Source organism: Siphateles boraxobius, unplaced genomic scaffold, assembly GCF_051911475.1.
Source record: "Siphateles boraxobius isolate OS27281-9 unplaced genomic scaffold, OSU_SipBor_1 75, whole genome shotgun sequence".
In the NCBI taxonomy this organism is placed as follows: Eukaryota; Metazoa; Chordata; class Actinopteri; order Cypriniformes; family Leuciscidae; genus Siphateles; species Siphateles boraxobius.
This window is the reverse complement of record NW_027509203.1, coordinates 637,501-652,500: the sequence shown is the minus strand read 5'-3', so window position 1 is coordinate 652,500 and position 15,000 is coordinate 637,501. Positions and strand designations below refer to the sequence as shown.

General features: G+C 43.9%; 1 protein-coding gene across 1 annotated transcript in view; it reads left to right on the top strand.

The window, feature by feature from the left end:
* Positions 1-15,000, top strand: part of plxnd1 (plexin D1) — an 87,298-nt gene that overhangs the window by 30,354 nt on the left and 41,944 nt on the right. The window contains exons 9-18 of the mRNA XM_077217600.1: positions 497-595; positions 1,286-1,375; positions 1,830-1,920; positions 4,095-4,252; positions 6,839-6,978; positions 7,467-7,572; positions 9,760-9,899; positions 12,677-12,850; positions 13,053-13,137; positions 13,292-13,555. Of these exons, the coding sequence (XP_077073715.1) occupies positions 497-595; positions 1,286-1,375; positions 1,830-1,920; positions 4,095-4,252; positions 6,839-6,978; positions 7,467-7,572; positions 9,760-9,899; positions 12,677-12,850; positions 13,053-13,137; positions 13,292-13,555 (1,347 nt within the window). The remainder of the gene's footprint in view (positions 1-496; positions 596-1,285; positions 1,376-1,829; positions 1,921-4,094; positions 4,253-6,838; positions 6,979-7,466; positions 7,573-9,759; positions 9,900-12,676; positions 12,851-13,052; positions 13,138-13,291; positions 13,556-15,000) is intronic.

The following is a 15,000-nucleotide window of genomic DNA, read 5'->3' as shown; positions in this document are numbered from 1 at the left end:
CCAGGATGCACTGCAACAAGCTGAATTAAGACAAAACTAAAACATTGTCAATATTTAATTTAGTTTACTTTCTCTAGATAAATAAACAATTCTAAGAGCTTAATACTTATTGTGATGCACCATATTTTCTGTTAGGGTTAGCGGAAGATTAAATAAAACCCACAATAATTCCTGTTGTTAGGGAGGCTAGCCTGTATGTTTCTCAAGATAGACTTTGAAAACTGCTGGGAAATATGTGGTTATTTAAAGCACTTTTGGGATTTGTTGTCTTCTCCTCGTATGCTAACATTCTGAGGGCAGAATATGGTCTAATTGCGCTTGTACAGTCATAAATAACTGATGTTTGCATTTTCACTGTCACCACCCTTCCTCTGGTGTTGACATGATCCCTCTCTCTCTCTCTCTCTCACACACACACACACATTCAGGAGATTGCTTGCATTCATAGTTCTCTAAACATTGGTCACTATTGTTTTCTCTCCTGTTTCTCTCCCAGTATTCCCACTCCTGTCCCAGTATGGAGGCCCGTGACGTTCCTCCGCTGGCCACCGGAAGCTCTCATGTTTTCACTCTGGACCTGAAGAACATAGAACATGTAGGACTCTGGCGTTTTTACACATACATGACCCATAACACACACACACACACACACACACACACACACACACACACACACACACACACACACACACACACACACACACACACACACACACACACACACACACACACACACACACACACACACACACACACGCCTGTTTCCTCACAGCTCTTTTTGCCCGGTTCTTTGTTGCTGTAAACAGAGATAATGAGAGACACAATCAGTGTCAGTGTTTCTGAACTCCTGAAACGCCTCCATTGTATCTTGAGTTTCTTCCGGGAACGAACACGTTACAATATTCCTCATTATAATAATTAATACGCAGAATAAAGGGGCGGGGCCTGGTTGAGTTAGTTAGAAGTGTGTTAAACTGCGGCCCCCCCTGACTGGTTCTTGGTCCCCCCTGTGCCCCCCCATTTATAAAATCCTGGAATCGCCCCTGGTGTGTGTGTCGTTCCTGAGAGCTACTGAGGCCATGAGAGTCACTGGATGTCAGAGACCGTTAGTCATGAGAGATCGTCTCTGTCTCATGGTCTTGTGATGTTTTGTGAACATGACTCTGATGTGATTGGACATGCTGTGGCTGTGGTCGTCATGCTGTGCGTGTGTGTGTGTGTGTGTGTGTGTGTGTGTGTGTGTGTGTGTGTGTGTGTGTGTGTGTGTCTGTGTGTGTGTGTGCAGGGCACTGCGCTGGACTGTGACTTTGGTGATGGGCAGCTGTACCGTGTGCAGTGGCTGGACGGGTCGTCTGTGAACTGTAGTGGAGTGACCGTAAGTTCTTCAGATACACACACTTCCAGCAGCCGTCAGTGAGAGCGGGTTTGATTCAAATACAGTCACAGACAGTGCAAATTCACATTAATATCTGACTCGGACACATTCAATCGATCAACTCAAGTTTGAAGATTACATTTCACATTCACTTTACCACACTGACACAATACTGAGAAAAAAAGAGTCCGAATTACAGATTATAAACAGAATTGTAGGAATTAAAGTGAGAATTGTAAATTTACAAGTTATAAACTCGAAATTGCAAGAAATAAACTCTTGTAAGATATAAACTTGCAATTGTGAGAAAAAAAGTCAGAATTATGAGATAAAAAGTTTTATGAGATAAAAACCCTTTTTTTATTTTGTGGCAGAAACAAGCTTCTATGTTTGTAACTGAAACTCAGAACTTTGATTTTTACTAAATGAATAAAATTTTCATCTCTTTGTGCAGCTAAAAACGTCAATGAGGAGCCAAATATTCCATCTCAATCTGCGGAGAAGAGGAACCAACACATATATAGACAGTCCAAAACCAATGACAGGTACCAGCACACACATACACACACACACACACACACACACACACACACACACACACACACACACACACACACACACACACACACACACACACACACGCTCACACACACAGACACACAGACACACACACACACACACACACACACACACACACACACACGCACACACACACACACACACACACACACACACACGCTCACACACACAGACACACACACACACACACACACACACACACACACACACACACACACACACACACACACACACACACAAGATGCTTTATCTTGGTGTTGATGCTATGGGGAATGTCCTCTGAAACACTTGTAAAGAAGCCAGTATTCATTGGCAGATGGCAGTCTGTGACGTCACATGTGGAGCGCCCGTGCATGTATAACTGCACCTGATTTACATGTCATCAACTCTTTTGTGTGAAGGAGACGGGCAGGCAAACCTGAGGCAAATGCACCATCTCGTTCCCTGACGTGTTTCACACTTTGACGCTGTGTTTGGTGTCTGCTATGGGGAACCGATTCCCCATAGCAGAAGTTTGGAGGTCTGTAGCTGTTGACTTTGCAGAAAGTGTGCGACTTCTGCGCACTGTGCGCCTCAGCATGCGCTGACCCGCTCTGATTTTATGTGGTCTACTACTTCGTGGCTGAGTTGCTGTTGTTCCTAATTGCTTCCACTTTGTCATAATACCACTAAAAGTTGACCGTGGAATATTTAGTTGTGAGGAAATTTCACGAATGGACTAATTGCACAGGTGGCAACCGATCACGGTCCCACACTTGAGTTCACTGAGCTCCTCAGAGCGACCCATTCTTCCACAAATGTGAAACACACATTCTTTCACAGATGTGTGTAGAAGCGTCTGCATGCCTACTGCTTGATTTATACACCTGTGGCCATGGAAGTGACTGGAACACCTGAACTCAGTGATATGGAGGGGTGTCCCAATACTTCTGGCAATATAGTGCATCTCCTGAATGCCGCCAACTGTGCCTTCGCCTCTCAGAACCTTCCCACAACCGCCTCAAAAGCCGCTTTTCCACCATCAGGCCGAACGGTTCTCATTTCGGGCCAGCTGACACTTCACGGATTCTACCAGCACGGTTCGGCACGGTTAGCTAACCGGGGAGAGAATTCAGGGCAGAGAACAAGTTGTAATCGTGCCGTGCTGTGCCAGGCTCAAGTGGAAACACAACTGGAACCAATCCTTACCATTCTAAGAACCGTTCGGCCCGATGGCTAAAGCGGCTAAATAGTCCAAAGGGTGAAATCAGAGTATCAAGATTGGGAGTTTTCTCCCTATCTTTAATTTCCGAGAGATTCAACCACAGATACCTCTCCGTAACCACCATAGCTGCCAATGAATGATCGATAGTTACAGCTGACTGTTTGGCAATTCAGCGACCACTTCAGGAGACAACCCCTGCCCCTGATCCAAATCTCTCAGCAGGTCAGATCATCTCTCAAATCATCTCCACTCGCACAATCCCTCCACATTCTCGTTATTCAAATGTGGGAAAGGAAAGATGCTGGCTGAATATGGCTTCTTTCAGGATCTCAAGATCCAGAAGGCTCATGGGGGATGATCATGGCTCGCCAGAAAACGCTTGAGTTTACTCCGAGTGACTTCCAGTTTCTCATGAGACTAGGTTAAGTTAAACCTGGCTGTAGTGCAGGCCATTACATCCAATAACTCCCTATATACAGGGCTGATGGAAGAAGAGGGCTCAACCGATTCTCTCTCTTTGCCCTCTTCATCCATGTCAAGCTCTTCAGAGCTAGATGCCGCCAGCAACATGTTCTCCGCTAGACCGGAGGATGCTAAAGAATGGGCTTCCCGATCCAGCATTTCACCCAATCCGGTGCAGGAGGATTGAGAAACTTCTCAGTTATGGGTACAAACTTTGCGTTCAATAACAAATGTGACGTCAACCAAATGCTTTTTAGCAATAGACATGTTTTTTTAGAGCGCACTGGTCATTTCCCATCTCATAAACACTTTTGTTCACTGCACAACAGTTGAGTAGCAACAACGCTGTCATGATTTCAGATATTATCAAATGCACAGACTGTAGTTTAATAATGCTGTCATGTGATCATCACACATTTTCACAAGGGCTTCAGTGGACAGATATTGTGTGTGTGTGTGTGTGTGTGTGTGCAGTGGAGGTGTACAGCTGTGGCGCGGGGGACAGCGACTGCTCCCAGTGTCAGGGTCGTGAGACGCAGGGTCACATGTGTGTCTGGTGCCACAGCGAGTGTCGTCAGCGAGACCAGTGCCAGACCATCACTGCAGACTGCCCAGATCCACACATCCAGAAGGTGAGACTGACACAAACACACAACAACACAGACATAGCAAAGACAAATCATAAACGAGATCATGAACAGCAGTGAGGATGGATGGCGAATTTAAGAGATGAAAATCCAGTCAATATTGACTCAGCCTGGTGTTGTTCTGAAGCTTTCATTTTCTGCGCAAGAAACATAACATAATTTAATATTTAAGCGAGGAACGAAGGCCATATGGTTCAAGAGCAATGGCAGGTTGAGTAAATAAAGACTGATTTGAAATGTTTCAGGAGAAGCGAAGCCCCACAATGTGTGAATTCTGCTCAAAATATGCTAAAGTCTGCAAGCGAAAGTGAGAGGCAGCTCAATATGAACTCGTGAAACATTTATCTCGACATCTGAGCGCACACATCAATGAAACCAAAAACTCCAGCGCTCAAGGACTATAAATTGCTGTCTCATGTGACACAGGTCACATGGTCAAGTTCAGTCATATTGTTCAAGGTTGGTGAGTTATGGGACCTTAAGTTGCCACTATAAACCATTAGTTTTTCATTCTGTTGTTCTATAACCAGCGTGTTGGGATTGGTTTGGGCACAAAGACATAAACAACCATGACTTAGTAAGACAGTATAATATGCAAAAGTGCTTCTGACCCACATTCCCTCAGCAGTTTATGATGATTCTGAGATCCTGCTGATCTACAGACAGGAGAACAGAGAAGTAATGGAGTGACTGTGCTTGTGTTGCAAGAGTTCTCCGATGTAGAGCAAAGGTTCAGTACGGATCCGCGGCACAAACACTCATCGGCCTCCTGCTTTCATTTCCCCAGGATCATTCACAGCAGCTCTGAAAGGATGTTCATTTTGTACGATGTCATCTAGGTGTTAATGCCAACCAGCTGTGACAGTTATCACTTACTTTCTACAGTTTCTTAGAGTAAAATATGGCATTGGAAAACAAACTTTCATAAATGACAGAAAACACCTTTCGTGGACAAAATGGACAAAAACACTAGATGCATTTTGCAATTCTTTCCCAAAACTCTCAAATCTTGCTTTCTATACCTGTATGCTAGCACGCTATGCAACTTTATATTGGCTGGATGAAATGTATAGCTTTCTGTTGAAGATAAATGCCTTGTAGAAAGAGAAGTCTGTGTGTAAAGCATGATGAATGAGTTCAGTCTGGTTCAAGCTCTCGGGACAAACCGCCATTGTCCTAGTTTTGCCTCAAACTTATTTTCTGCATTTGAATATGTTTCAAAACAGCCTGTGATTTCTGTCCTCTATTTCACACTTTCTCTTTGTGTCTCTGTCTCTCACTTCAGTAAGGGGTGTAAATGAAGTCAACAGCAGGTAAAATGACGTGAACTGAGACTCATTACACACTTCAGTGATAATTATGACCTCGGGAGTGTTTACAGGCTTTCAGAGAACTGCTGTTTTACACGTTTTAAATTGGCAGATGATTCTTTGCATAGCCTACATTTGTGGATTGTGAAATTCAGTCTCCAAAATTGACTCAGATCATCTTCAGACCAAGCTTTATGATAAACCCGACTATTCTCAAATAACATGGTCTGGAGATATGGAAAAAACTTTTTTGCCAAAAAATCATAAAACGGGTCTCTTTAAATTCAGTGCCGCATACGAGTCGACTTTCCCATATCGGACATTTTGGGCATCGGACATTTTGATTTTTTTTCATAAAATGCTGTATTTTATAAACGCATTAGAGTATTGTTACAAAACTCTATGTGCCATCATACGTACTCAAAAGGTTTCGGTACAGCGCCACCTTGTGGTCAAAATTTGAAATGAAATATAAAAAAAGCGATTAGCTACTGATTATTTTTGCCTATTTTAATGAAATTGGTCTAAATCGATTCCTTGAGTCGTACCGCGAACAATGATACCAATTCTGCCATACTGGGTCTAACTTGCTGGCCGCCAATTTGCATTTTTTTGCAAACCTACTTTTTCGAACTCTTCCTAGACCATAGATCTGATTTTCACCAATATCGGCTCAGATCGTCTTCACACATGCCGGCCAAAAGATATCAAAAGCTTTTTGATTGACTGAGGCATTCACTAATGACACAGCAACAAAGTTGAGGACGTAGTGCCAAGCTGATTCTTTGGCATATTGACATCAAACTGTGTGTGTTGACTGACCACACAACATCCATTTAGCAACAGCGCAAACTATTGGTCAAAAGTGATGAGCAATTTAATCATATTAGTCAACAACACACTCGTTTTACAGTGTTACAGCATTACTGTGGCTCTGGCATCATACCAAGAGTTTATAGAACATTTTATCGTGATATAATGCAGATTTTGATCATAATGAAGACTTGCATCATCAGAATGAAAATGTGTGTGTAAGGACAGAATGTGGAGTCATCAGTGCTCATGTGAACCGCTCAAGTTTGGCTCGTTTCCCTTTCCTCTTCTCCTCCCTCACTTCTGTCTCACTGTAGATGAACTTGAGACAGAAACACTGAAGCTGTGTGTGTGTGTGTGTGTGTGTGTGTGTGTGTGTGTGTGTGTGTGTGTGTGTGTGTGTGTGTGTGTGTGTGTGTGTGTGTGTGTGTGTGTGTGTGTGCTGCAGATCGAGCCGCTGACGGGGCCTCTGGTGGGTGGGACGCTGCTCACGGTTCAGGGCAGGAATCTGGGACACCGAGCGGATCACGTCAACGTCTCCATCGGGGAAGTGCCCTGTTACATACAACACTACACTGTTTCAGTCAGGTAACCACACACACACACACACACACACACACATGCAAACACAAACACAATTCCTGACAATTCATACAAAATGTTTTAAATATTTACATTTATTCATTTAGCTGACGCTTTTATCCAAAGCGACTTACAATTGCTATATGTCAGAGGTCGCACGCCTCTGGAGCAACTAGGGGTTAAGTGTGTTGCTCAGGGACACATTGGTGTCTCACAGTGGATTCGAACCCGGGTCTCTCACACCAAAGGCATGTGTCTCATCCACAGCGCCACCACCACCCCAAATATGTCTTGGTTATTTGACCGTTAAGGGAACATTTCGTTGTATTATTCTTCAGTCATTATGGGAACGTTACATTCAAACGCTCTGAAAAAAGTAACATTTAAAAATGTTAGATGAATGTCCAACTTAAACGTTTCCAGTAACTTTTATGGGCCGTGTTATGGGTTATGACCCGCCGGCTGATGTCAGGTGTGTGTGTGTGTTGTTGCAGGTTGGTTTGTGAGACTGGTGCTTCATGGGAAACGATGAGTGATCATGTGACGGTGAGCGTGGCCGGTAATGCAGTGGGTGTTTCAAAGGAAGTGTTCTCGTTTGTGGTGAGTACATGCCTACTGTTCTCTGATCATGTTGTAGTTTCTTCTGTTTTGTATCTCCTTCACCCTTTTGTCTTCCTCCTGATGTATTTTCCCATCACACCCTTCGCTGTGCTTTACACCAGCCTCGCCTCGACGGCTAACAGATACAGAACACGAGTGTGTGACATGATGGCGTATTTGAATGCTTGAACTCAAATAACTGAGAGAAAAGACAACACGCACTCGAGATCAGCTTTATTCACTGTTAATGGCCGTTGTGAACTTCAGGAACGCTATGTTTAGTCTGAGAGTTTCCTGGCTGATGTCATGTTCTCATGGCATTGAGAGATACAGCGGTGTGTTTATAATGAGAATGATTTTGCGGATCAGATGCTTTTGCTGTTCCTGCACGGATCCCAGTGAACAGGGAACGTTCTCCGAATGTGTGCAAGGTTCTCTGAAAGTTCTTCCTGTGACGTTAATAGAACGTTCGCTCAAAGTTCTTTAATATTGGTCTTGAAACATCAGAACAAAAACATTATTTATACATTATTCATGGAACGTTTTAGACAGTCCTTAATCTTTTTTTTTTTTGAACTTTCAGAGAACATTCAAAAGGAACGTTCCCATAATGTTTGAAGAATGATACTTGTAACAAGGTTAGATGTTGTAGGAAGAAGGAGGCAAACATTGAACAACGACTACTGTCACACATAATAAAACAAACACAACACAAGTCCAGGCCTGGTCTCTCTCTATCTCCACTGTCGTCGCTTCTCCGTGAGAGATTCGAGACCGGTGCGTCGCGCAGGAGTCGCTCATCAGTAATCACGCCACCGGCCTCGTCCAGCTCGCCACAGATACAAAAAAATGTTCCCTTAACGTTCACATAACCAAGAAAAAACGTTTTTGAAACCATTAAACTGGACGCTTTGAACGGTCAGAGAACATTCAGAAAAAACATTTTCAGAATTTAATGGGAACAATTGCAAAACATATTTTTGGACCAACTAGTAACAGCCATGTTCCAAACACAGCGAGTATCTGGCAAAGAGTGGAGAATCAATATGGGTCAAACATTAAGTAACAGACGGAGGACTGGTTTAGGTGGGAAATGGTTTAGCAGAACTAGAGAAATTATAAAAGAGGAAAGTCCAGGTTATTCCGTGAGGAATCATTCCTTTTCCAAAGCTCCTTCCTCAAACCTTTAGCTCAGGAAACATCTGTCTGAGCGACACACATTTGCGCTCTAACATCCTGGCCTCGACAGGAAGTGATGTCATGGTCTGGGTGGAGTGTGTGTGTGTGTTGTGTGTTCTGACGTTCACTCTACATGCCACATTAATTCTGAATGACATGCTAATGTAAACTAACCTTCCAGAAGAGTTTATAACTTTATCAACAGCTTTAGCTCTTTAACATTCTGAAATATGAATATTTATATGTGCTGCTACCTATAACTTTCTATTACCACACCTTCCTGATGGAAAGCCATAGACTGTAAAAAAATATTGGCGTAGTGTCGGTGACGTCACCCGTAGTGTTGCAAAGTGGGCGGAGCCGGCCATCGCCATCTTGGCAGCGTCACTCCCGGATAAACGAAAATGGGCAGCGAGGCGGATTAGCTGAGGTGACGTGACGCTAACAGACAAACGGCTAGCAGTGACATCAGCGGCAATCCACCTGTCACTCAAGTGGCCACGCCCTTAATTATGCAGAACTTTAAGGCTTAATATAATTGAAAGTTATGAAAAAAATTCACCCCCCTCACAGTCGTCACGAAGGGCAAAATTATCTCCATAGACCAAAACCACTTTTAGTACCAGGCTGTAAGCATGTTTTTTTCTGCTGTAAAGTTGGACATTTTAACATGGGGGTTTATGGGATTGACTCTCTTCTGCAGCCTCTAGTGGCCAGTCGATGAACTGCAGTTTAAGTCACTTCAGTGTTGAGAGAGAGAGACCGGAAGGTTGCCGCTTGTGGAAAACACAGCTAAAGTGATCTTAGGAAAATAGTAGCGTTTCTAGTTGATTCGCTGGTTCAGTTGCTCTTCTGGTTAAAACCTGTCAGGGTACGCAGTACGCTGTGTTTTGGGAAGCAGGAGCTGATTTGTTGTTGGTCCAAGAAGGTTTCCCAGCCTGATCAGATCTTGCTCTACAGAAGCTCAGTAAGTTGTGAACTCTTTGAGTAAGTGTTCCTCATGCACAGGAGCCCAGACTGCTGGAGTTCTCCCCGCCACACGGGCCTGTCGCTGGAGGAACCAGACTCACCATCAGAGGACGATTCCTGGACGCTGGATCCAGCGTTAGCGTCAGGATCAACACCACTCAAGACTGCAGCATTTACATGTGAGTGTGTGTCTCATATTTCAGTGATGGGTGTAACGATACACATCTCACAATCCTTAAACAAAGCCAAAGTCGAGGTAAAATGTTTTCTAAATCATTACTCTAACACGGTCTCCTAACGGAACGTGATGTGATTCCAGCGACAAGCAGTTTGTCTGTCCTCACTGTACATGTCACGACTACGAGACGCTGCAGATCAATCACAAATCACAGCCAATCAGACTTAAGTCACACTAAACTCCTTTAAGTAAGGGGCAATGTACGTCCAGCTGGTTGTTATCTCAGAATAAACCCGACAGGGTGATCAGGATCAGGTCTGAAGGGGGTTTATTCTGAGATAACACACACACACACACCTGAAGGGGGTTTATTCTGAGATCTTATACACACACACACTCACACACACACACACACACACGCTGGGAAATGATGCGTGGCTGTTATCTGTATCACTGGCTCTGTAATACAAACACACACACACACACACCTGGAGGGGGTTTATTCTAAGATAACAACTGGCTGGATGTTCATTATCCCACTTATTATACGGATACTTGCCACATAAGTAAATAATTAGACACGAAATATTGATCTGAGTCTAAATATTTTATTAGCTCTTTAAACACAAAGCTTGCGCGGAGAGAGCAGTTTCAGCGGCGAGATTTAAACTAGACGGACTTTTAAGAGATACAGTATACAGTCATAACACTTAATACTCAGCATTGCAACACATTAATTATGGAGATAAGAGATAATGATTTCAGATTAAATTGTTTTAAAATCGTACCTGTCTGTATCTCATATTCCAACAGTGTACAAAACAATAGATACAAAATGTCAGCAGCTGCGTTTGTATGAAACAAGAGAGAGCGAGTCCACGATACTGGATGGCATAATTAAATAACTACACAAAATATTGATTTTACTGAAGGGGGTCGCACACCGGAATGAGAAGCGACATTAAGGACATTATGGAATCAAGATAATGTCTGTACTATGTAATGATTGTACTGTACAATTAAATACAATCGTTGCTAAGTCTGCAGTCTGAACACACCTTACTTCAGAGCGTCCGTTAACTGAATGAATTGAGAATCTCGTCTGAAAATCCGATAACATCAGCAATTTTCATTCAAGCAGCTGCTTTCTGTAAATTAATGTAAAACTAAATGTATATTGCAGCACAGGGTGAAGTCAGTATACATTAATGACAATATGAAACAAATAAATGTAAATTTAATATAAAACTATGTAAATGGCGCTCTGTGGCGCGGCAGGGTTTTGAACAAGGTCCTGAGCCGTAATTGGGCGCCGCGGCTGTGTTCAGCGGCTGTTATCGGGGAATAATATACCGCTGGATGGAGTGATTGACCAATCAGAATCAAGTATTCCACAGAGCCGTGTAATAACATGAAACAAAGAACATAATCAGTACCTAAGATTATCTTTGTTTGTGTTTCTAATATATAATCTGAATAGACTGGGAAGGAGATATAGAGACCGGAGCTCCTGGAACTTTAATTGAAAAACCCTGATGTCGAGTTATATTCAAGCAATTTTAAGGCATACAGATTTTTTTTTTTTCAAGGAAAAAATACTTAAAGTCCCTGTAAAGTCAAAATGAAGTATGTGTTCTGAGTTTGTCATATCACAGAAAAATGTGTTGTTAGACACCCAGACAAATTTGAATGATAAAAAAGCCGGCAAGTACATAAAATAAGCTATCAAAATCTTGAAAAAATGAGCAGTAGTCTCTGCTTTCAAACGCTGGGGGCGTGTCCGCTGGCTGTGCTGAAACCACGCCCACTCGTGGTAAAGCTGCCGTCGCCACAATCAACTGTCGCCCGCTACAGCCGGAATGGATGCTCCTAGCAGCTTATGTTAATTATAACATAAGCGCACAAGGCATCTTACACTCATTGGTGGGCACGCACTGCCGATGATGTCACCAGTTGTCGACGCGACAGGATGAAGGCCGAGGCGGGAGATAGTCGTTAGGCCCCATTCACCAGTAACAGCGGATTATCAATGAATCCCAGTTGTCTCCGACGAAAGTTTATAAAACTATCCCGTGTAAAATGATCACTAGAGAGGCGGGTTTTGGCGTTGATCCTCAGCTCTCCATCATGGTGGCTCTTCGCAAAATGAATCCACCTCTTCTTGATGTGATCGTTTTTAGGAAATTTAAATAAGGACAACGATCTGTTTTGTACGTGATCGCATCCAGGTAGTACGCATTTCCATGACGAAGACATAGCTAACTAGCAAACTGTAAGCTGTAGTAACTAATAATACTGACAGTAACTCGCGATTGAGCGGTAAACTGATGCGAATGTGCTCTATTTATATTGTTAGGGGAGCGGCCAGCCTCAGAGGCTCCAGTGTGTCGTCAGGTAGGGGCGGGGCCAGGAGCAAAAAATCCGTAAAATATCAATGGTAAAAAACTGTTTAACGGTCTAACTCCACAATTCAGTACTTCACAGTTCACGGTCTTTGTAATGTGTTTTAGCAATACATTTCTAACATTTATAATGTGTGCAGAATTTTTTTTTAAATTGCCTTTACAGGGACTTTAAGTCATTCTGGTGATCAAAGGTGAGTTTTAGGGGATAAAATGGGGACGGTGGACTTTAACAAAAAGCACTGTTCACTCAAATGTTAAATATGGTATTACATCAAGAATGGGCTTATATATGTGAATCAGAACTACACATGAAACATATAGTCAGATGATTGTGTTGTGATACGTTACATCAGATGAATGTGTGTGTTTGCAGGCAGTCGAGTGAAGTGATTGGGTGTGTGATGCCTCCCGCTGCGCTGGCAGAGAACGTGTCTGTGTGTGTGGTGTACGACGGCCGGCCCTGCCTCAGCGCTTCACCCAGCTTCACCTTCACCTATGAGAAAAACCCCACGATCAGTCAGATCAGACCCAGCAAGAGCTTCCTCAGGTACGACACACTACAGGACCATTCAAGTGCTGCTCACTGTCAGTGTGTGAGACACGAGGAAACCTGTGCTGGATGTCATATCCGCTTCATTCCATACATTATAGATGGACGTTCTTACTTTGGTTAGCTGGGCTTGATATTGCATACTGTGCACAATACAATCTCACATAGATCTGTTCATCTGTATTCCTCATGGTGTCAGTGGTGGTCGCAGGATCTCAGTCACGGGTTACGGCTTCGGTCTGGTGCAGTCGGCCGTGATGGAGGTGACTGGAGTTGGACAGACGGTGAGAAATAATGCCTTTTATTGACAGGAAAACAACAGAATCAATGATGCAAACGTCATCAGATTCAGCAGCTCTACAGAAGATGATCGAGTCATTATTCAGATCAGATCAGTTCATCATCTAATATCAGTGAACATGAATGTGTTTTCTGTAGAACTGCTCGTGTGTGTCATCCACTCTCATGGTGTGTCAGTCTCCGGCGGCGGCTCAATCCCAGCAGGCCACGGCTCTCTTCTACCTGAACCAGGTGCTGTACAGAGGAGTGGACTCTTCAGGGGACCGAGGGACAGACGAGGACCAGGAGCCTCTCGCTGAACACTTTCACTTCGATTACGTGGAGGATCCGCAGTTCTACACCGCCAACAAAGAGAAGCTCATCAAACATCACACTGGAGAGCCGCTCATCCTCGTCATCAATGTGAGTGTGTGTGTGTGTGTATATATGTGTGTATGCATATATATGTGTGTGTGTGATTATGTGTGACGAGATGAGGGAACGAAACACTGCGTCCTGAGACACTCTGCGGAAAGCCTCACCGTGATTATACAGTACTTCAGTCATCAGTGACGCTGAGGCGTTCTCCAAAGGGTCTCAGGACACAGTGTCTTGTTCCCTGTTCTCAGAGAACAAGGGTTACAGTCGTTACCGAGACGTTACCTTTCGAAGAGGAACTCGTACTGCATCCTTAGACACATTTGGGGAACGAAATACCCACGCTGCCATGCTGAGAGGATGTGTACCAATCATGGCTGTGCTACAAGCACAAACACATTTAACTCTGAGTTAAATCCCCCCTACTGCACGCACATCAGGCTGTCAGTAGCACTACCCCCTACGGCTACTGACGAGCTTCAAGCTTTAATGAGGATGCATCCTAGTGGTTTTACACGAAGGGTTTGACGCAAAGCCAGCTCAAAGGCCTGGACACCACAACCCAACTTAGAGGGGTTCCTTTAAGGGATTATGACCCAGACCCATTGGGCCCTAGCTTGCTACTTTCAGGGGGACCAGTGTCAACCCCTGTACCAGGGAGGCTAATATGCTTTTTCAGCTGAAGCCAACAACCTGTTTTCTTTGAATAATAAACCTGACGACAGTCTCTAACTAGAGACAGATAGCTCCTTCACAGGGCTAAGGGAAGTGTAGGCCTCAGCAGGATGACTCTAGAAGAGGAGCGCTGCCACACTCACACCAATGTGGTCTCTAGTGTTTTCTCTTACAACGTGGGAAACAGCTAAGCTCAGATATGCACAACACAGAGCACAGGGAGCAAGGGGCCTAGAGAACAACTCTCTGTTATTGAGGGAGGCCTGTTCTCAAACCCTACCTGCAAAAGATATGGCTGTTTGCATGGAGCTCTGGAGGATGGAGGCCTCAGCATGATGACTCTCTAATGAGAGGAGTCCTGCAACACCCATATTGGATTTGCTAAACTATAAATTTGCTAAACCTCAAATGATAACTCTGGAGTGAGAGGAAGCATAACCACACCTCTGACCACGAGTCCCCAGGGAGGCTCAGCCTACTACCTGTGCTACTCTAAAATCCTCTTTAAATGTATATCTACAGATCTAGGCGACCAGAGACTCAGAATAGCAACTCTCAGTTTTTAAATGAGAGGAGTCAACATAGGGCCTTATGTGCAGCTCTGGTGAGGCTGGAGAGCCTACAACCCTCCACTACTATAGCCCATGAGTTAAACTAAAGCCATAGCTATTACGGAGAGTGTTCTCTGAGTCAGAAAACCCCCACTTCGGCTATCACTAGATATACTGGGACAAATAGCCAGCAGAGGACTGGCCGCTGGACCAGAGGAGCAGCTCACCCTCGTCACCCACGATTTACACCTCTCTCAAACTCCC